The following is a 21,316-nucleotide window of genomic DNA, read 5'->3' as shown; positions in this document are numbered from 1 at the left end:
GACGTCAAGCGACGTGTTGACAGGAACAGAAGCCTTGGGCTCATGGTTTCACAGCCTTGATACAACCGTCACAGTACCCTGGCGTCCACCGTGACATCATCAACCACAGCCTGCCTCCGCTTCCTCCGAGGCAGTGGGTCAGTGCCTCCCGCCTCTTTCAGCGCCTCCCGCCTCTTTCAGCAGCTAAGCTGTCGTTTCACGTTACTGAGGAAGCCTAACTTCTAGGATCTGAAACCACAAGACTGTCTCTCTCTCTCTCTCACACACACACACAGCTCTGAAGTACAAGTCATTCGTCAGCAAGGAAAATCTATCTTGTGTGGTCAACACACACAGCATGCAAAACTGAACTTTCCACCATTTTATCCGCAGATTCATAACAGAGAAGTCAAAATGGATTCCTGCTTAAACACTCATGTTGTCAGAGTCGCTCCCAGATCCTCTGGAAGACAGGCTGGCACAGGGGACATGAAACACGACACAACAGCAGTAGTTTTTTTTCACGTTTATTGATTAGCTATAAAATACTGAATTACTAAAAGGATTGGAAAGAAACACTGATTAAGTTTGTTGTTTTCTGTAAAAAAAGAAAAGAGTCTGAGACAAGTCTCCGTACACGTGCAGTGTGGGGACACAGATATCTTTAGAGTTTTTCTAAAACGTATTCCTTCTCTTTACAAGACCAGACGCGTTTCAGAGAATATGCAGATTTCTCCCCCTCTCATGAAGGACCATTTACAAAACATCATTTTGTTTAAACTTTCAAAATATATTTTTCTATAACATGACATATCGAAACAGCAGACAAAGAACCAGCCTCCTATCTCTCTCTCATCCCTCTCTCTCCCTCATCCCTCTCTCTCCCTCATCCCTCTCTCTCTGCCTTGGCAGCAGAGCTGCACTAGAGGCAGGGATGATTGTTCTGAGAGGGGAACCAAGCGAATGCGATAATGAAAGAACAATATTGCAGAGCAGAAAGCCTGTAGCCTGCAGCAGACACATAACCCTAACCCTGTTGTTAGTGTGGCCCGTTCACAAGCTAAGGTGAAACACTGATCATAAATGGTAAACGTCTAATTAAAGACAAAACAAACAAAATATATACGGGACACAGTCTGAGACAAGCTCAATCCTGATTTGACACCAGATCACAGTGAAGGGAGAACAGGACGAGACGGATGAAAGTGTCACGTGTGTGTCGTGTGTGTCACGTGTGTCACGTTGTGTCAAGTGTGTGTAGAGATGAAAACCTGGCATGGACGGAGGAAAGGGGTTGTATTGGATGGGAGACAGGCAAGTGTGTGTGTGTAGTAATAGCATGGGAGTGTGTGTGTGTGTAGTAATAGCATGGGAGTGTGTGTGTGTAGTAATAGCATGGGAGTGTGTGTGTGTGTGTGTGTAGTAATAGCATGGGAGTGTGTGTGTGTGTGTGAAAGAGAGATCCCTCTGGTTCTTATCACTCACACACAGAAGAAAGTGCTTCAAACAGCTGGAGGGTTAAACATTCATATGGGCACTGAAAACAGTCCAGGAACATCTCCCACTCTGACATCATCAGACAGGGACCAGTCGTGATCTGGAGCCACTCTGACATCATCAGACAGGGACCAGTCGTGATCTGGAGCCACTCTGACATCATCAGACAGGGACCAGTCCTGATCTGGAGCCACTCTGACATCGTCAGACAGGGACCAGTCCTGATCTGGAGCCACTCTGACATCATCAGACAGGGACCAGTCCTGATCTGGAGCCACTCTGACATCATCAGACAGGGACCAGTCCTGATCTGGAACTACTCTGACATCATCAGACAGGGACCAGTCCTGATCTGGAGCCACACTGACATCATCAGACAGGGACCAGTCCTGATCTGGAGCCACTCTGACATCATCAGACAGGGACCAGTCCTGCTCTGGAGCCTCACTGACTGAACTCTCCTGACTCAGACATAACACAACGACCAGAGAACAACAGTGCACACAGTCTGTCTGCACTGTGAGATCTGTAGATACTCCCACTAGCAGCAAAGGATCTATTATATATATATATATATATACTGGATGTCAACCTCCAACTCTGATTGCAAAACCATCTTGTGGCTGTGATAATATATCTTACAGTTCAAAATGTAATAACTGACATCCTATGGATTGCCTGCAGGGATCATTAAGGTTTCACCTCCAGACATCACACAAAGATCTCAGAGTGTAGAAAAGACTGATGATTTCCTGGACACCTCTAGACAAGACCAAACGATCTCAGGTCACAGATTAGAAATATAAACCTATTGAATATCAACAAGACATCGTCTCTGCAGGAGAGACAGGGCAACGTGGTATGAAACACTAAAATAAACATGATCATTTCAGATACTGATATCGGATATACTCTGATGTACACAAGAGTATAAACTATTAACTTTTTGAACTCTCAGACTGGCTGAGGGCTTCAGGAACAGGTTACAATTCCATGCAGACGCTAAGCAGTCTGGGTACAGGGGGAGAGATGATTTGGCAAAACATTTCCATCAAGCCTGCGGACTCCAGACTCACGGCCTGAACACTATGAACTCTCCCCACCACATCATGCATACAGAAACACACCAGCAGCCAAAACATCGACAAATATTTCAGTGTCAAAAAGAAGGACTAAATACATCCGAGTGTGTGTGTGTGTGTGGGTGTGTGAGAGAGAACAGACTGCAAGAAGGGGAGGGTCTTGGGAAGACAGACAGGTCTCCCACCCAGTCAGTGACTCTCTTGTGCAGGTCAGCTCAGTGATCTATCCACACATAAATAAGGCCCTCCATTGTCAGCCATGACTGTGTTCAGAGGACGGGAGCAAAGGGTGCCTATTACAGACAGGAAGAGGTAAAGGAACTTAATAATGAAGACAGAAATTGCCAGAACTATATATTTTATACCCCTCCCTTTTTTTTCTGTCCGTCTTTCTCTCTGACCTGAATGGGAGGAAATGTCACGTGACAGAGACTGACTCACTCAACCTGGGTTGGATTGTCGAAGGACTTCAGAGAGCCGAGCAGTATGGAAGGGATATCTGTTGGGAACCATAAACATCCTCTCTCTCTCTCCTGCTGTCCTGTATCTCTCTCTCGCTCTCTCTCCTGCTGTCCTGTATTTAGATACACTTGAGATACGATCAGGTAAATGGAACACTACGGTAACCTCAGGACAACGTCACATGACTGGAGTACGTCACATGACTGGAGTACGTCTACATATGCAGAGGAACCGGCAACATCACTCTCTATCCTTTCTCTCTTCCTCCATCCAGCTTCTCTCCATCACTCACAGTTCATTAAAGCTTCTGTACTTCTTTACTCTTTAGAAAAGTACTCTCACATATATCTGTGGTACACGAAAATAAGACGTTTGTGTTCCTCTATATATATCTGTGTGTTTGCTAGGAAGTATGTACAGGTGTGTGTACATGTGTGTGCAGTGGAGTATTTACAGGTGTGTGTACGGATGTGTGTTTTAGTCCATATATACAAATGTCAGCCTATGCACTAAATGAGCAGAGAGAGAGTGTGTTTGTGTCAGTACGTCTAAAAGGAGACCTAGGCCTCACTGGTTTCTTCACAACACTGTCTTTAGTGTCTCCAGTCTCAGGTGTGTGTCAGAGTTGGCAGGGTCAGATGTAGCTGGGCTCCCGCTCCGCGTAGCGTGTGTGTAGCGTGTTCAGCAGATGACGGGCACGCCGTCCGTGTAGCGTGTGTGTAGCGTGTTCAGCAGATGACGGGCACGCCGTCCGTGTTGAAGATCATGCCGGTCGTGGGTTCGTACGTCCCGGCCAGGTAGTACAGGTCTTCACTGTCGGCATAGCGACGCGTGTGTGTCATCTGAGCGTACTCGTCCACGCTGACCACCAGACACTTGTGGCTGACCGTCTGGACGTCGTTCTCATCGCTGTGGGACGACTGGTACAGCGCCCGCTGGCAGGAAGAGGAAATGACAACACATGACACACTGGTACAGTGCCCGCTGGCAACATGTCACACTGTTTAGTCACTAAAACATGCAGTGACGCGCACACACAGACACATAGGGTGACAAACTAATGCATACACCAAGACATTCACATGTACTCATTTCAATAATGTCATTTCAATTTAGAGTGTGTGTGTCTCACCTCCATGAAGTCTTTTCTCTGGGCAGAGGAGTGCAGACATGCAGGTAAAGCTTGTCCAGACATCTGGTCCCAGTTCTACACAGAGAGACACACACAGAGAGAGACAGAGAGAGCGAGAGAGAGAGCGAGAGAGAGAGTCAGACAGATAGATAGATTAGTGTTGATATTCATGAAGCATCACTAATGTAAAACAAACTGCCAAGTCAACCCCCCCCTCCTCCTGTCTCAGACCTTCTTGTCTGTGAGTTTCTTCCCAGGGCTGGTCTCCTCTGGGTGGTAGAACCAGTTGACGCGCACCACCATGTTGCTGCCCCAGGACTCCCACATGCTCTGGATGCGCCCGATGAAGGGCAGGTTGGGCCGGCCGGCCGACAGGAACACAGCACAGTCCCCGATACGGATCATCTCACGCCCGCGGACGATGGCCTTGTAGAACAGCTTCTTGGCCTTGCCCTTCATACCTCGCCTCTGTGGGCAGAGGGACGTCTCAGAGAAGGTGTGTGTGTGTGAGCGTCTGCTAAATGACTAAATGTAAATGTGTGTGTGTGTGTGAGAGTATTTATAGTACTGAGTTTACAGTATACATATACTGTTCAGGTATACCATATGTGGATGTGTGTTGAAGAGGTCTGTCATTGAGACATCTTCAGTGTGTGTGTGTGTTTGTGTGTGTGTGTGTGACAGACACAAAGCCCATGTTCTGACCTGCGTGGGTTTCCCAAACCACTTCCAGAGCTGGCGGGCGGGCAGGAAGGCTGAGATCTTGGGCCTGTTCTCCACGCTGGGCAGCCTCTGGCGTTTGGCCAGCTCCTTGGTGGTCGGCAGGTGGACGCCCTCCCTCCTCCTGGGCCTGCCCACCGCTGGGCTCCCTCCGCTGGGCTTCTGCTTGGGAGGCCGGCCCCTCTGGCCGGAGCCCTTCCCCTGGGCGCGCTGGGAGGACGAGGTGGGCCACGGGGAGGAAGGTGGAGAGGTAGGAGAAGCAGCTTCTTCTTTCACTTCCTCCTTTATCACCTCTTCCTCTTCCTCCTCCTCTTCCTCCTCCTCCTCCTCCTCCTCCTCTCCCTCTACATCTGCCGCTGTGTCCTGTGGGGGAGGGGGGGATGCGGGGGGGCGGGGGAGGGGGGGGCGTCTCCTCGTCTGAGCTGCACGATGACTCCTCATCGGTGGAGGACGAAGAGGAGGAGGATGAGGAGGAGGAGGAGGAAGAGGAGGTGCTGGAGGTTGAAGAGGAGGAGGAGGAGGCGGGGCTGGAGGAGGAGCAGTTAGAGCCACACTTTTTCTTCTTCCTCTGTTCTTTGTCCTCCTCTTCCTCCTCTGACTCCGAACTGGTGCTGGTGTGAGAGTCCTCTTTCTTTTCTCCCTCCTTCCTCTCCTCTCTCTTCCTCTCCTCTCTCTCCCCTCCTCTCCCTCCACTCCGCCCTTCAGCCTTTTCCTTCCCTGACACAGGGCCTTTGTAGGCGGGGTCTCTCTCTGGCCCCGCCTCCCTCTCCGGAACCCTCGCCTTGGGCTTTGCTGGCTTCTGACTCCCTGTTGTCAAGGCGACGGGAGCATGGCCCCGCCCCTCCAGCAGCATCAGAGCCTTGGTCTTCTTGGTCTTAGGAGAGGTCACGCCCTCGTGGTCCAGCTTCACCAGGGGCTCTGCAGTGGGGGGCTTCCGCCTCGGCCCCGGGGCCCCCTCCCCCTGCCTCGGGGCCCCCTCCCCCTGCCTGGGCTTGGGCCTGGAGACGGGGCTGGGTCTGCTGGAGTGCTGGGAAGCGGGCTTGGGTCTGGGGCTGGATGAGCTGGGTTTGTGGGCACCTGGACCATGTGGTCTGGGGATGGGGCTGGGCCCTGGGCTGGGCCCTGGGCTGAGCCTGGACACAGAATCAGGTGGATGTTTGGGTTTGGAGGTGGTTTTGGGGGTGGAGCTAGGTTTGGGAGTGGAGGTGGAGATGGGTTTGGGGGTGGAGGTGGGAGTGGTTTTGGGGGTGGAGGAGCCATGTGTAAGAGTAGAGATGGATTTAGGAGTGGAGCTGGATTTGGGTTTGGGGGTGGAGCTGGGTTTGGGGGTGGAGCTGGGTTTGGGGGTGGAGCTGGGTTTGGGGGTGGAGCTGGGTTTGGGGGTGGGGCTGGGTTTGGGGGTGGAGCTGGGTTTGGGGGTGGAGCTGGGTTTGGGGGTGGGGCTGGGTTTGGGGGTGGAGCTGGGTTTGGGGGTGGAGCTGGGTTTGGGGGTGGAGCTGGGTTTGGGGGTGGAGATGGGTTTGGGTCCTGGTCTGGGACTGAGACTACTGCTGCGACCAGCCTCCCTGCGCTGGTTGTAGGAGTTCAGGCTGGGTTCAGTATACAGGTCCACTGTGAGAACCTTCCCATAGCCTGAGGGGAAGAGCGAGGCCGGCGGGGCCCTGGCAGGCGGGGCCCGGGAAGGCGGGGCCCGGGAAGGCGGGGCCCGGGCAGGCGGGGCCCGGGCAGGCGGGGCCCGGGCAGGCGGGGCAGGAGCTGGGCTGGGCTTCTTGGGCGACTGGCTAGGGGAGGGGCCTGTGGAGGAGGTGGAGCTAGGGGAAGGGCCTGTTGAGGGGGTGGAGCTTTTGCGGCCTGGTTTGGGCCCAGGCTTAGTGGCGGACAGGGGTCTTTCCTGAGCGGCTCTCTGGGCTGGGGAGGGCTTTTCTTGGGCAGGCATGGCAGTAGGTTGGGGTCTGTCAGGAGGCTGGGAGGAGGGTGGAGGTTCTGGAGCAGCTGGGGGCTCTGAGGGAAACAAGAAATGAAGATCAGCAAGTATATACACACACTGACTCAGTCAGAAGTATATACACACACTGACTCAGTCAGAAGTATATACACATACTGACTCACAATACCAGGTGAGACTGAGTTGGATGGATACACTCATGAACAGCAAATATCGGTACTTTCTACTTCTAACATTTTAAATCCAGGCTTGTTACTTTAGTTTTAATCTGTATTTGGTGACAATCATCAATATTATCACATTGCACGCCTTTTTTCCATTTCTGGACTATTTACATTTAGTCATTTAGCAGACACTCTTATCCAGAGCGACTTACAGTAAGTACAGGGACATTCTCCCCGAGGCAAGTAGGGTGAAGTGCCTTGCCCAAGGACACAACGTCAGTTGGCATGACCGGGACTCGAACTGGCAACCTTTGGATTACTAGCCCGACTCCCTCACCGCTCAGCCACCTGACTCCCCAACTATCATTCACAACAAATGTTAACTAGTCTATGAAGCTACCATGGAGCAAGGCAGAAGCCAACAAAAAAAAAGTTTCCCAAAAACTACGCATTGTGTCGTGTTGTGTGTGAAAAAGTATTTTTTTTAAATAAAAAAGCACATTTAAACCCCAAAAGGTTGAAAAATAATATATATTTTGTCATCATTGATGAGTACTTGATGTGGACTCAACTGTACTCTGTGCTACTGTGCTGTACTCTACTCTACTCTGCTCTGCTGTACTCTACTCTGCTCTGCTGTGCTCTACTCTACTGTGCTCTACTCTACTGTGCTCTACTGTGCTCTGCTGTGCTCTACTCTACTCTGCTGTGCTCTACTCTACTCTGCTGTGCTCTACTCTACTGTGCTCTACTGTTCTCTACTCTGCTCTACTCTACTCTGCTCTGCTCTACTGTGCTCTACTCTACTGTGCTCTACTCTACTGTGCTCTACTCTACTGTGCTCTACTCTACTGTGCTCTACTCTACTGTGCTCTACTCTACTCTACTCTGCTCTGCTCTGCTGTGCTCTACTCTACTCTGCTGTGCTCTGCTCTCTCCCCTCTCATCCTCTTCTCTCTTTTCACTACGTATGCAAAAACAGTTTCTAAAGGTTTAAAAAACGTTTCTCAGCAACGTTGCTGAAAAAATGCTGTTGTTGCTCTTAGTTTGTAAACCAGACCATTCCATGGTACTAACTAGTGTGGTACTGTGCACTTCTGGTCATAGATGAACTGTCTATCTGCCCTGTTGGTTTGCTGCTGTGGATGAAAGCGTGTGCTAAATGAGGCCATGTAAGACAGTTACGAGGTAAAACAAACCAAGTTTGGGTTTGGGTTTACGGCCCCTCCCTCTGTTTTTGGGTGCGGAGTCTTGGACCTTTGAACCAGTGTCTGTGCACTCCTTACTGCACTTCCTGACACGCCTCCTGGAACAGCTGGCCACTAGCAGCGCTGGGGAGGGCTCGGCACCTGCAGGGGGAGGGGCCAAGGGGAGGGAGGGAGTGGTTAGTTGGTATAAGAGTGTCTGCATGACTGAGTGTGTCTTTGATTGAGTGTACCTGTCTGTGTGTGTGTTAGTGTGTGTGTGTGTGTGTGTGTGTGAGTGTGTGTGTGTGAGTGTGTGTGAGTGTGTGTGTGTGTGTGTGAGTGTGTGTGTGAGTGTGTGTGTGAGTGTGTGAGTGTGTGTGAGTGTGTGTGAGTGTGTGTGTGTGTGTGTGTGAGTGTGTGTGTGTGTGTGAGTGTGTGTGTGTGTGTGAGTGTGTGTGAGTGTGTGTGTGAGTGTGTGTGTGAGTGTACTTACACTGGATCTTGTAGTCGCGGGGCAGCAGGCGGATGTGGCAGAGGGGTATGCGCCCTGTGTCACCATCGTCAAACTCCACGGTTATGAGGTCATCATTCTCATCCTCGTCTGAGCTTCCTGTACAGACAGGAAGAGGAAATGGAAAGAGTTCAGTCAGGAACACACTGGGCCGGATGGTTGAGTGTGGGTTTGGGAGTGTGTGGTTACCGTTGACGACGGTCCCAGGGTACAGGCAGCGGTACTGCTGGCTCCAGTACGCAGCTACACGACAGCCCTCAGGGAGACAAGACACTGACGGGGGCTTCACATCCACAATCTACACACACACAAACACATCAGCATTGGAGATTTACACTCAATATACAGTGTTTCCATGTATAATCCCAAACACAGGCAGAGACCACCACCCCCACACTCACAGCCCCCCACCCCCCCCCCCCCCCCCCACTCACAGCCCCACACCCCCCCACTCACAGCCTCCTGCAGCAGTTGTTCCAGGCAGTAGATGTGAGGCCTGTTCCCTCTCTCTCCCTCTACCACCACACTATATCTGCAGGGGTCAGAGGTCAGTGGTCAACTCTGCTCCTGATACACACTGTCAATGTGTGTGTGTGTGTACTCACATGTCTGGGGAGTGGACAGTGTTGTGTGTGTGTGTGTGTGTGTGTACTCACATGTCTGGGGAGTGGACAGTGTTGTGTGTGTGTGTGTGTGTGTACTCACATGTCTGGGGAGTGGACAGTGTTGTGTGTGTGTGTGTGTGTACTCACATGTCTGGGGAGTGGACAGTGTTGTGTGTGTGTGTGTGTGTGTGTACTCACATGTCTGGGGAGTGGACAGTGTTGTGTGTGTGTGTGTGTGTGTGTACTCACATGTCTGGGGAGTGGACAGTGTTGTGTGTGTGTGTGTGTGTGTGTACTCACATGTCTGGGGAGTGGACAGTGTTGTGTGTGTGTGTGTGTGTGTGTACTCACATGTCTGGGGAGTGGACAGTGTTGTGTGTGTGTGTGTGTGTGTGTGTGTGTGTGTGTGTGTGTGTGTGTGTACTCACATGTCTGGGGAGTGGACAGTGTTGTGTGTGTGTACTCACATGTCTGGGGAGTGGACAGTGTTGTGTGTGTGTGTGTGTGTACTCACATGTCTGGGGAGTGGACAGTGTTGTGTGTGTGTACTCACATGTCTGGGGAGTGGACAGTGTTGTGTGTGTGTACTCACATGTCTGGGGAGTGGACAGTGTTGTGTGTGTGTGTACTCACATGTCTGGGGAGTGGACAGTGTTGTGTGTGTGTGTGTACTCACATGTCTGGGGAGTGGACAGTGTTGTGTGTGTGTGTGTACTCACATGTCTGGGGAGTGGACAGTGTTGACATGCCCAGCGTACAGCAGCTGGTCGTCCATGGGGATCAGCACTCGGAGACCGTCCACCAGAGAGTCTTTATCCAGAACACACTGGATGGGAGCTGCCAGGAACACATCAACACACACCTGTCAGTCCCAGTCCTGTCAATCACCACACCTGTCAGTCCCAGTCCTGTCAATCACCACACCTGTCAGTCCCAGTCCTGTCAATCACCACACCTGTCAGTCCCAGTCCTGTCAATCACCACACCTGTCAGTCCCAGTCCTGTCAATCACCACACCTGTCAGTCCCAGTCCTGTCAATCACCACACCTGTCAGTCCCAGTCCTGTCAATCACCACACCTTCAATCATTCTTCCACTCACAAGGCTCGCAGTCACAACAGACCACAGCATACAGGAGCAGTATATTCAAACGGTTTAAACATTGAGAATATACTAAATGATACATTACCCTGTACAGGAACACACAAAATGGGACTAAACAAATATAAATACAGTATAGAGCATGTGATGTGTGTACTGACCAGGTGCGGATGTCTTCTCTGATAGGCTGTTGCTAGACGGTGGGAGGAGTTCATCTTCACTGAAGCTGCTGTCCTGATTGGGCTCAAAGTCCTCATCTGCTGCCATGCTCTCCATCAGCCTACTGACTGCACCCCGAGACTACACACACACACACGGCTTAATGGTTAAGTGACTAGACTACAGTGTGAGAGCATCTCTAGTCCCCCACCAACACTTCAACCCCTCCTCCTTCTACTGCCATGTAGTGTGTGTGTGTGTGTGTGTGTGAGAGCACACTAACCTCTCTGGCCTTGGCCTTGGATTGGCTCTTGTGTGAAGGGCTGAGAGGACGAGCCAAAGGGCCATCTGTGATTGGACTAGACCTAGTGGGCGGGCTGACAGGGCTGTCGGTGATTGGACTAGACCTAGTGGGCGGGCTGACAGGGCTGTCGGTGATTGGACTAGACCGAATGGGCGGGCTGACAGGGGAGTCCTTCATTTTCTTCTTCTGTTGACACACACACACACACACACACGCTCAGAATGTTATCATAAAAAGGATTACACAATCTTGGCTACATTTAAGCCTGCAGACATTCAGGAATTCAATTCAATTTCAAATATTTTAGAAAAAGTTTTAGAAAAAATATTTTGGAAAAACATTTCAGAAAAAGATATTTTGGAAAATGTTTGGAAATGTTTTGGGGTAAAAAGGTTAACGCTTCAAAACATTCTTCTTATAATTTTGATATAATATAAGGTTTAAAAATATTTTGGAAAAAAGTTTTGGGCAAAAAAACGTTGTGACAAAATATTTTTGAGAAACTATCTGTACTTCCACTTGTGTGTGTACTTTTACCATCTCTGAAAAGGAAAATAACATGAACAGTGACTTGCCTTCCCAGTGTGTTTCCCCTCCATGCTGGACGGGGTGGGTTTGGGTTTGGAGGGCTTCGGGGTGAGGGGAGGGGCTGAGCTGGAGGAAGACATCTGGTTGGCGGAGGTCGTGTTGGATGGAGAGATTTGATTGGTCGCTGCCTCATGGAGGAAGATTCTTTCGCTGCGTCGGCGAGTCCAGCACTCCTCTTCGCTGACCCCTCCCACCGAGAGGTCAAAGGTGAAGCGCCGTGGCGAGGGGCGTGGCCTAGGAGGCTGTTTGCGTTTGATTGGCTGCGGCTCCTCTCGCTTGGTCGGGCTGGTCTGGTCGATGCGGCGGGTTGCCGGGGGTAACAGCGGGAGTTCGGGGGCAGAGCGTTTGCCGTGAAGCAGAGACGGGAACTTCCTCAGACGCACGTCAGACCCCGAGTCTGACCCCTCACACACTGACCCTGAGACCACACACACACACGCACAATAAATACACTAAACTATCTCTGTGTTAAATGACCAAACACTGTGAATACGAATACTGATCCATTAGAAACAAGTGAATAATAATAAGCATCTCAGTGAGATTCAAAAGAAAATTATTAATTACATTAAAATGTAATTTAAATGCCTGGGGTCTACTGTTCACCAGTCGAGCGTGTGTTTACCCAGAGTGCTTAGCATTCTGCGGTGTTTGCTGTCAGAAAGGAGGATGACGGACGTGGAGGTCACAGGAAGCGCCCTAGCCGCAAACCTGGCCAGCAGGCCCAGCCCACTCTCCTCACCCTCACTCCCCTCCAAGCCAGACTCATCATCATCATCCTCGCTGGACGACTCTGTTTCACAGGGAATCAACAGATTATTTCAGGTCAGACAGTGTTCTACAAATGTCAACAAACTGTTGTTCTTCTCTAAACCTGGGAGGCATGTGTTACTGAGGCTCCAGCCAGACAGTGGGGCCTAGATGTTGCTGGGATACTCTAAGCCAGGGAACAGATGTAAGCTCTGTGGCTGGGCATGTGGCTGGGCATGTGGCCCTACTCTTTAGGTCTCAGGTTAGAGGCTCGTCCTCCAGACTATGATGGTCATTCAGTATAACCTTCACACTTAAAGTATTAGAGAGACAAAGAGACTCAAAACCAACATGGCTAGATTCAATATGCTCTGCAAGCAGGTTACAGAACAGACCAGCTAAAACACACATGTGCATACACACACTGCTGAGATCATCAGAACAGAAACACTGACTCAAGTCATCTATTATTAACGACTTTCGAACTAAAGGAGAGATAGAAAGGAGACAAAGAGCCAAGGTAGCACTGTCATCATGCTCTAACTGCAGTGAGCATGTGAGGTTACAGTAGAAGCAAACAGGCGAAGAAGACAAAGTGTTCTCACACTTGCAAGCACAGCAGCAACACACTGGCGGTTAGCTGTTAGCAACACACTGGCAGTTAGCTGTTAGCAACACATTGGCAGTTAGCTGTTAGCAACACACTGGCAGTTAGCTGCTAGCAACACACTGGCAGTTAGCAACACACTGGCAGTTAGCTGTTAGCAACACACTGGCAGTTAGCTGTTAGCAACACACTGGCAGTTAGCTGCTAGCAACACACTGGCAGTTAGCTGTTAGCAACACACTGGCAGTTAGCTGCTAGCAACACACTGGCAGTTAGCTGTTAGCAACACACTGGCAGTTAGCTGCTAGCAACACACTGGCAGTTAGCTGTTAGGATCATGGCAGCAGTGAAGGAGAGACAGCGCCTCCCTCAGATTAGTGTTAACGGAGCAGACAGACAGGCACTGAGAGGACAGCCTTGTTAGGACCCCTGGTGGTGCTCACACCTGGCCCAGTCAGCCGTGGTTACACCCCCCATCTGCCCACAAAGGTTCCTCAAAGATCTCAAAGTGCTGGAGGAGGGAGAGCATTGTGAGGATGGCTCCATGAAGCCCCATAGTGCTGGAGGAGGGAGAGCATTGTGAGGATGGCTCCATGAAGCCCCATAGTGCTGGATGTGCAGCCACCCCACTGGCACCACCCCACTGGCACCACCCCACTGGCACCACCCCACTGGCACCACCCCACTGGCACCACCCCACTGGCATCACCCCACTGGCATCACCCCACTGGCAGCCACCCCACTGGCATCACCCCACTGGCATCACCCCACTGGCACCACCCCACTGGCACCACCCCACTGGCACCACCCCACTGGCACCACCCCACTGGCACCACCCCACTGGCACCACCCCACTGGCATCACCCCACTGGCACCACCCCACTGGCAGCCACCCCACTGGCATCACCCCACTGGCATCACCCCACTGGCACCACCCCACTGGCACCACCCCACTGGCATCACCCCACTGGCACCACCCCACTGGCATCACCCCACTGGCACCACCCCACTGGCACCACCCCACTGGCACCACCCCACTGGCATCACCCCACTGGCATCACCCCACTGGCATCACCCCACTGGCAGCCACCCCACTGGCATCACCCCACTGGCACCACCCCACTGGCAGCCACCCCACTGGCAGCCACCCCACTGGCATCACCCCACTGGCATCACCCCTCCAGCTGTTTGAGGTCAGTGAGGGTTAGATGCAGGAGACAGAGGGTATGATCAAGGCTCTCGGACACACTAGAAGGGCTTTAGATCATTTGTGAGCAGAGAAATATCAAGCAGATCTGTAACAATAACAGTTTACGAAGTCAGGCAAAAGTTAATTGAGTTTTTTTCTGAGAGTGTGTTTAACACCAGATTGATTTTTCGTGTTAGCGTTCAGGTAGAGAAAGGAGGGGCGTGTCCTACTTACAGAGCAGGTGACAGGGGTGTGGCCTCAGGCAGGGCGGGGCAGCGCAGCGCAGAGAGTAGCCTAGCCGTAGCTTAGCCTAGCCATAGCCTACCATAGCCTAGCCATAGCATAGCCTAGCTTTAGCAGAGGTTAGCCATAGCATGGCCTAGCGGTGGCATAGACTAACCATAGCGTGTGGCATAGGCTAAAGGTTGCGCTAGTCCCGGCCAAGCTTCTGTAATGTGTCGCCACAGCAGAGGCACAAGCACAGACAGGTTGAGACACAAAGCATCATGGGTAGGAGAGGTCAGGAGGTGAGGGGTGAAAGGTGAGGTGGCAAGCAGGCTGGAGAGGGGGCGGGTTATCTGGAGGTTTAGTAGCTGAGGAAGAAGAGCCCTATTCTCCAAATATCCCAAGGAGCCAATCAGACAGCTGGATCTGTGGTTCCAGTGATGTCAGAATCTTGGTGGAGGTGTTCCTTCCCAGCACTACAGAACCTCAGATTTGAGTTGTCATGGAACCCATCAATGTTAACCTTCACTACCTTTAGTGACAGCACGACACACGTAACATCATAATTAACATGTTCTTTAATAGTACCTATGTGTGTGTGTGTGTGTGTGTGTTTTCTCCTTGACCATTACTCTGTCACTTCAGGAATAAAGCCTAACTACCATTCCAGTGTTGGAAGGAGATGAGTGGGGATATTTGACTAACAGAGCGCTGTAGGGCTGTGCGGTGCGGCAGTAGCTGGACAGAGACACAGGTAGACAGACAGGTAGACAGACAGGTAGACAGACAGGTAGACAGACAGGTAGACAGGTGAAGCAGACACAGGGACTACAGCTGTTTGCTTTCTGTACCAATCAAATCAACACCTTTAATAACGCTTAGAGAAACCAAACTGCAATACAAATTAAAACAAAAACCTTTGAACAAAATCCACACATTTGTCAATATACAAAATTCTACAAAAAAACTTTGCAAGCCAGAAAAAAAGAAGAAGCTGATTCTTATAAAAAAGCACCATTAGAAAAGCTAGCAGCACAGAGAGCAAGCTAAGGCAGATCCTGGTGGCTCCCACAGCACCACCACCTGTGGCCTGGCAGGAAACCTTCTGTCTGACAGGGTGGAGGTGGGGGGGATGAGGGGTAGGGGGTGGAGGGGTAGCAGGGTGATGGGGGTGGAGGGGTAGCAGGGTAATGGGGTGGAGGGGTAGCAGGGTGAGGGGGTAGCAGGGTGATGGGGTGGAGGGGTAGCAGGGTGAGGGGGGTAGCAGGGTGATGGGGTGGAGGGGTAGCAGGGTGAGGGGGTGGTGGGGTAGCAGGGTGATGGGGTGGTGGGGTAGCAGGGTGAGGTGGGTAGCAGGGTGATGGGGTGGAGGGGTAGCAGGGTGAGGGGGGTAGCAGGGTGATGTGGGTGGTGGGGTAGCAGGGTGAGGGGGGTAGCAGGGTGGTGGGGTAGCAGGGTGAGGGGGGTAGCAGGGTGATGGGGTGGAGGGGTAGCAGGGTGGTGGGGTAGCAGGGTGATGGGGTGGAGGGGTAGCAGGGTGAGGGGGGTAGCAGGGTGATGTGGGTGGTGGGGTAGCAGGGTGAGGGGGGTAGCAGGGTGGTGGGGTAGCAGGGTGAGGGGGGTAGCAGGGTGATGGGGTGGAGGGGTAGCAGGGTGGTGGGGTAGCAGGGTGATGGGGTGGAGGGGTAGCAGGGTGAGGGGGGTAGCAGGGTGATGGGGTGGAGGGGTAGCAGGGTGATGGGGTGGAGGGGTAGCAGGGTGAGGGGGGTAGCAGGGTGATGGGGTGGAGGGGTAGCAGGGTGAGGGGGGTAGCAGGGTGATGGGGTGGAGGGGTAGCAGGGTGATGGGGGTGGTGGGGTAGCAGGGTGAGGGGGGTAGCAGGGTGATGGGGTGGAGGGGTAGCAGGGTGGTGGGGTAGCAGGGTGATGGGGGTTGTGGGGTAGCAGGGTGATGGGGTAGCAGGGTGATGGGGTAGCAGGGTGAGGTCAGTAACCTTGGTCAAAGGAGTCATCAGAGGAGCTGAGGCCCGCCTCCTGCAGCAGCAGAGATAAGTGCTTGTGTTTCCTCTCTCGAGACGTCTGATTGGCCAGCAGGGATGTCGGCGACGTGGTGGACCGCCTCTTCCTGTTTCTGTGGGCTAGCGAGCTAGAGGGGGGGGGCCAGCCCCCCCGTACTGAATCATCCTCCTCTGAGTCAGAGTCTGACAGAGAACACCAGGACACACACACACACACACACAGATTACATTCTCATGAATCTAGAAGAAAAGTTGCAGGGTTGAAGGGCTTGTCCAGGAACACTCACTGTTGGAGAAGCTGCTGATCTCTGAGCGGAGTGGAGATATCGCCATCTTCCTCTGACCTTTCACCTCTGACCTCTGACCTTTCACCTTCACGCCAGCCTCGGAGACCACAGCTCGGCCCTCCGTCTTGTGTTTCCCCCCTTTGGCCAACAGGGGCCCTCGCTCCTTCCTCTGACCCTCCACCGCTCTGCCCTTTGACCTTTCACCCTTGGCCAGGGCTCCGGTGGGGGGTCTACGGGTCGAGGCAAAGGAGCCCAGCTGAGAGAGGGAGAGGGCACGGTCTAGGTCGCTCGCCAGCTGGTCCTGCTCACAGACAAGCCCATGCTTTCCTTTAAATATCTGAGAGGACACACACACACACACAGTTATGCAGAGGTGAAACCTGCCTACAAGCCTCAATATCCCCTGAGGCACACTGAGGCACACTGAGGCACACACACAGTTTGAAGGCAGACCTCTGGAGTGTGACTGGTGGACGGCTCCTGGTCGGCCCACATCATCTTGTTCTTCTTCTTCTTCTTCGCTCCTCCGTCCGTCTCGTCCTCCTCTCTGGAGGGGCGGAGCCTATCGTCCTCCTCTCTGGAGGGGCGGAGCCTCTTCCTCTGGGCCTCGCCGGCCTCAGAGTCCTCCGAGTACTGCTGACTCCTGGCCAGCCTGCACATAGCAGCACAAACACACACACGCATCATGTACTGGACACACACACATTCACAAACATACATGTGGGCTTAGTTGATACTCACCTCCCAGGCCTGCTGTCTAATTTGGAGGGCGTGGTCAAGTATTTCCTCTTCCTGGGTCTGCCCCGCCCCCGTGGTGCCAGACTCCGCCTTTCCTCCTCCTGCTGCCTCTCACTGACACAACCAGGAGGTGTGAGTGAGCCAGACGTGTGTGTGTGCGTGAGAGAGTGTGTGAGTGTGTGAGTACTCACTGTCTGTCTGTGTGTCTCTGTATGCGCCCCAGCTCCCTCTGCTTGTCCTTGTATCTCCTCTGCAGCTCCGCCAGGCGCACACGCAGGTCCACCTCCAGGACGTCCAGCACCTCCTCCGTCTTACTGAACAACTGAGGGAGGAGGAGGAGGGGAGCTTAAACAATCCTGATGTGAAAATCCTACACCAGGAGGACCTCAGTGTTATCTCCCTCCAGGGGGGTCTCCCTCCAGGGGGTCTCCCTCCAGGGGGTCTCCCTCCAGGGGGGTCTCCCTCCAGGGGGTCTCCCTCCAGGGGGGTCTCCCTCCAGGGGGGCCTCCCTGGTCTTCCTCCAGGGGGGTCTCCCTCCAGGGGGTCTCCCTCCAGGGGGGTCTCCCTCCAGGGGGTCTCCCTCCAGGGGGGTCTCCCTCCAGGGGGGCCTCCCTGGTCTTCCTCCAGACTTACCGGCTCCTCCTTCCTCTGCCTCCAGCTGTAGGTCTTGTGGGGGTGCAGCTCCCGGGCCAGCTGCATGTGAGACTGCTGCTCTATGGCCTCCAGCAGCACCTGCCGGCTGGCCTCCAGCAGGCAGCCCAGACCGCCCAGAGCCAGCTCTGCCAGGAGCACAGACACAGCACGGGGTTAGGACGGCAGCACAGGAGTTAGGACAGGAGTTAGGACCACGGGAGTTTAGACAGGACAAGGTTAGAGAGCTCTTCCTCACCTTGCTCCTGCCTGATTCTCTCCATCTCCAGCTGAGCCATGTGGCTAAGCAGGGCCATTCCCTCCAGAGCCCAGACCTCCAGGGTCCCAGCACTGCCACTCTCCCTCCCCAGGAGAGAGAGTTCCGTTTGGGGCAGGGCCAGCAGAGCAGGGGGGGAGCCAGGGCAGGCCTGGGGCATCTCACTGGCAGCCAGTAGCGCATTCATCCCCGCCATAGGGTCCTCAGGAAGGATGGCGAGGGGGGAGGAGGGGGGGGGGGAGGTGGAGAGGGGCAAGCCCAGTCTCTCTCAGGCTGGGAGGCTGGGAGCGTGTGTGGGAGTGTGTGTGTGTGTCGGGCTGCTGTGGTTCACACACACGGGCCGCCTCATAGCTGGCAGTACCAGCAGTAAGGCATGATGGGTAATACGTGACCTGTGACCCCTCTGTGACCTCTGTTTTAGGCTCCGCCTCTGGAACAGGCGGTGGGAGCGAGTAATCATCCTGGCAGGGGTAAGATGACACCTCCATTTTGACCGGACCTCTGTCTCTCTCTTCTTTCGCTTGCTCCATGTGCTGCTCCAGTGCTTGCTTGGGCAGGGGGCCGGCGGGGGCCTGGGGGCCCTCCCCCTGCTGGTGGGGGGAGGCTGGGCTGGAGCTCCGGTGGAGAGGGCCCAGGGCAGCCAGAGTCATGCCCAGCTGAGGCTGCTCCAGGTCAGGCTCTTGTTTGAGCAAGGGTCCCTGGACTGGAGGATTCACAGAACTGGGCTTGACGTCTGTGGAGAGGGGTATGGGCTTGATGTTCACAGGTGGCTCGGGGGCGCCTGGGGCTAGGGCCTGGGGGTGGAGTGGGGGCAGAGAGTCTGTGTTTGCCCCCGGGCCTGGGGCTAGGGCATGGGGGTGGAGAGGGGGCAGAGAGTCAGTGTTTGCCCCCGCAGGGATAGGGAGGTGGTAGGAGGGGTATGGGGAGGTGACGGGACCAGTGAGGGGCTGGTATGGATAGCCCGGAGACATTTCTGCAAAACATTAATGAAGGGACATGAACTTTAACACATTAGCAACTATGCCAGTGTATTCGCTCAACACTGCTGCTTCTGCCCGTATCGGCACTGGAAGAGTGATACGTAATGAGGTAAGTGAAAGTATTTAAATATGAACGTTAAACATGGGGTCCATCAGGCTGTAGGGAGAGTAGGGGTGTAACTCACCTGGGTAACGGCTCTGGAAGGAGCTCTGCTTCTGCGCCTCCCTCTGCTCCCTCCGCCCACCCTCCCCCGACTCCAGTTTAGGTCTGAGGGGGGATGGGGGAGGTGGCGAGGCGGAGCGGGGGGAGGCCGTGTGAAGGAGGGGGGTCGGTGGGTGGGATAGGACTCTCGGTCCTTCCTCTGACTTGAGGGTGTTGACGGGGGAGGGGAGGGGGGGCAAAGGGGTGAAGGAGGAGGAGGAGGGGGTGAGGGAGGAGGAGGAGGGGGTGAGGGAGGAGGAGGAGGGGGTGGGCGAGCGCAGAGGAAGCTTGCGAGGGTGCAGGACAGGAGAGGGGGAGGAGACTGAGGAGGGGCGGGGCTTGGGCTCAGGGTTCCGTTTGTCTGGCTTGTCTTCTCGCTCGCTTCTCTCACTAGCCTTCAGACGCTCCTGACACACACACACACACACATACACACACAGATTATTTAGTGCAATACAATGTCTGAAACTGTTTATATAAATGAGAACAAGTTTGTCTGTGCATGCTTGCACAATAGTTTTGTGTGTGTGTGTGTGTGTGGTTTCAGGAGTGTGTGTGAGTGTGTGGTTTCAGGATTGTGTGTGTGAGTGAGTGTGCGGTTTCAGGACTGTGCGGTTTCAGGAGTGTGTGTGTGGTGTGGATTCGTATATGTTTAGTGTTTGCACCTCCCTGCCACAGTAAATTCTGTGTTTGTATAACATACATGGCGAATAAACCGAATTCAGCAGTGTGTGTGTGTCTTCACATTTACATTTAGTCATTTAGCAGACGCTCTTATCCAGAGCGACTTACAGTAAGTACAGGGACATTCTCCCCGAGGCAAGTAGGGTGAAGTGCCTTGCCCAAGGACACAACGTCATTTGGCAGAGCCGGGGATCGAACCAGCAACCTTCTGATTACTAGCCCGATTCCCTAACCGCTCAGCCACCTGACTCCCTACCTACTTCAGCTACTTCGTCTTCAGCAGGGAGTCAGGTGGCTGAGCGGTTCGAGAATTGGGCTAGTAATCAGAAGGTTCGATTCCCGGTCGTGCAAAATGACGTTGTGTCCTTGGGCAAGGCACTTCACCCTACTTGCCTCGGGGAGAATGTCCCTGTACTTACTGTATGTCGCTCTGGATAAATGACTAAATGTAAATGTGTGTGTGTTCTCAGCAGTGTGTGTGTGTGAGTCCTCACCACCAGCTGTGCGTTCCTCTGTAGCTGCAGCACCTGCGCTGTGTGCTGCTGGATCAGCATGAGCTCATGCTGCCTGAGGAGCTGCTGCTGGGACAGCAGCTGCAGCTGGGCTGCATGCTGCAGGGAGCTGCCTGCACCGTACAGGCCCGGCCACACGGGGGCGCCACCACGCTCCAGCACCTCTCCTCCTGCAGGGGGCACAGCTCCACTTACTGCACTACAGCACTCAAAACACACACAGGCTATAGTTCCTGTACACACACACACACACACACACACACAGGCTATAGTTCCTGTACACACACACACACACACACAGGCTATAGTTCCTGTACACACACACACACAGGCTATAGTTCCTGTACACACACACACACACACACACACACAGGCTATAGTTCCTGTACACACACACACAGGCTATAGTTCCTGTACACACACACACACAGGCTATAGTTCCTGTACACACACACACAGGCTATAGTTCCTGTACACACACACACACACACACACACAGGCTATAGTTCCTGTACACACACACACAGGCTATAGTTCCTGTACACACACACACAGGCTATAGTTCCTGTACACACACACACACAGGCTATAGTTCCTGTACACACACACACAGGCTATAGTTCCTGTACACACACACACACACACACACACAGGCTATAGTTCCTGTACACACACACACAGGCTATAGTTCCTGTACACACACACACAGGCTATAGTTCCTGTACACACACACACACAGGCTATAGTTCCTGTACACACACACACAGGCTATAGTTCCTGTA

At 53.3% G+C, this 21,316-nt stretch overlaps 1 protein-coding gene across 1 annotated transcript in view; it reads right to left on the bottom strand.

Annotated features, from left to right (window-relative positions):
* Positions 1-499: 499 nt before the first annotated feature.
* The window catches only part of tnrc18 (trinucleotide repeat containing 18), a 40,886-nt gene continuing 20,069 nt past the window's right edge, over positions 500-21,316 (bottom strand). The window contains 27 exon segments of the mRNA XM_067232772.1: positions 500-3,955; positions 4,153-4,227; positions 4,384-4,620; positions 4,858-5,260; positions 5,262-6,204; positions 6,406-6,873; positions 8,181-8,330; positions 8,662-8,778; positions 8,869-8,977; positions 9,136-9,211; positions 10,004-10,121; positions 10,547-10,685; positions 10,828-10,930; positions 10,994-11,034; positions 11,424-11,854; positions 12,062-12,229; positions 16,201-16,407; positions 16,512-16,848; positions 16,965-17,163; positions 17,253-17,363; positions 17,441-17,571; positions 17,883-18,028; positions 18,139-18,397; positions 18,399-18,950; positions 19,008-19,129; positions 19,322-19,745; positions 20,517-20,704. Coding sequence (XP_067088873.1) covers positions 3,749-3,955; positions 4,153-4,227; positions 4,384-4,620; positions 4,858-5,260; positions 5,262-6,204; positions 6,406-6,873; positions 8,181-8,330; positions 8,662-8,778; positions 8,869-8,977; positions 9,136-9,211; positions 10,004-10,121; positions 10,547-10,685; positions 10,828-10,930; positions 10,994-11,034; positions 11,424-11,854; positions 12,062-12,229; positions 16,201-16,407; positions 16,512-16,848; positions 16,965-17,163; positions 17,253-17,363; positions 17,441-17,571; positions 17,883-18,028; positions 18,139-18,397; positions 18,399-18,950; positions 19,008-19,129; positions 19,322-19,745; positions 20,517-20,704 — 6,461 coding nt within the window. The 3' untranslated portion in view covers positions 500-3,748.

Source organism: Osmerus mordax, chromosome 3 (genome assembly GCF_038355195.1).
Source record: "Osmerus mordax isolate fOsmMor3 chromosome 3, fOsmMor3.pri, whole genome shotgun sequence".
In the NCBI taxonomy this organism is placed as follows: Eukaryota; Metazoa; Chordata; class Actinopteri; order Osmeriformes; family Osmeridae; genus Osmerus; species Osmerus mordax.
The sequence above is the reverse complement of the archived record's forward strand: the minus strand, read 5'-3'. Positions and strand labels throughout refer to the sequence as shown.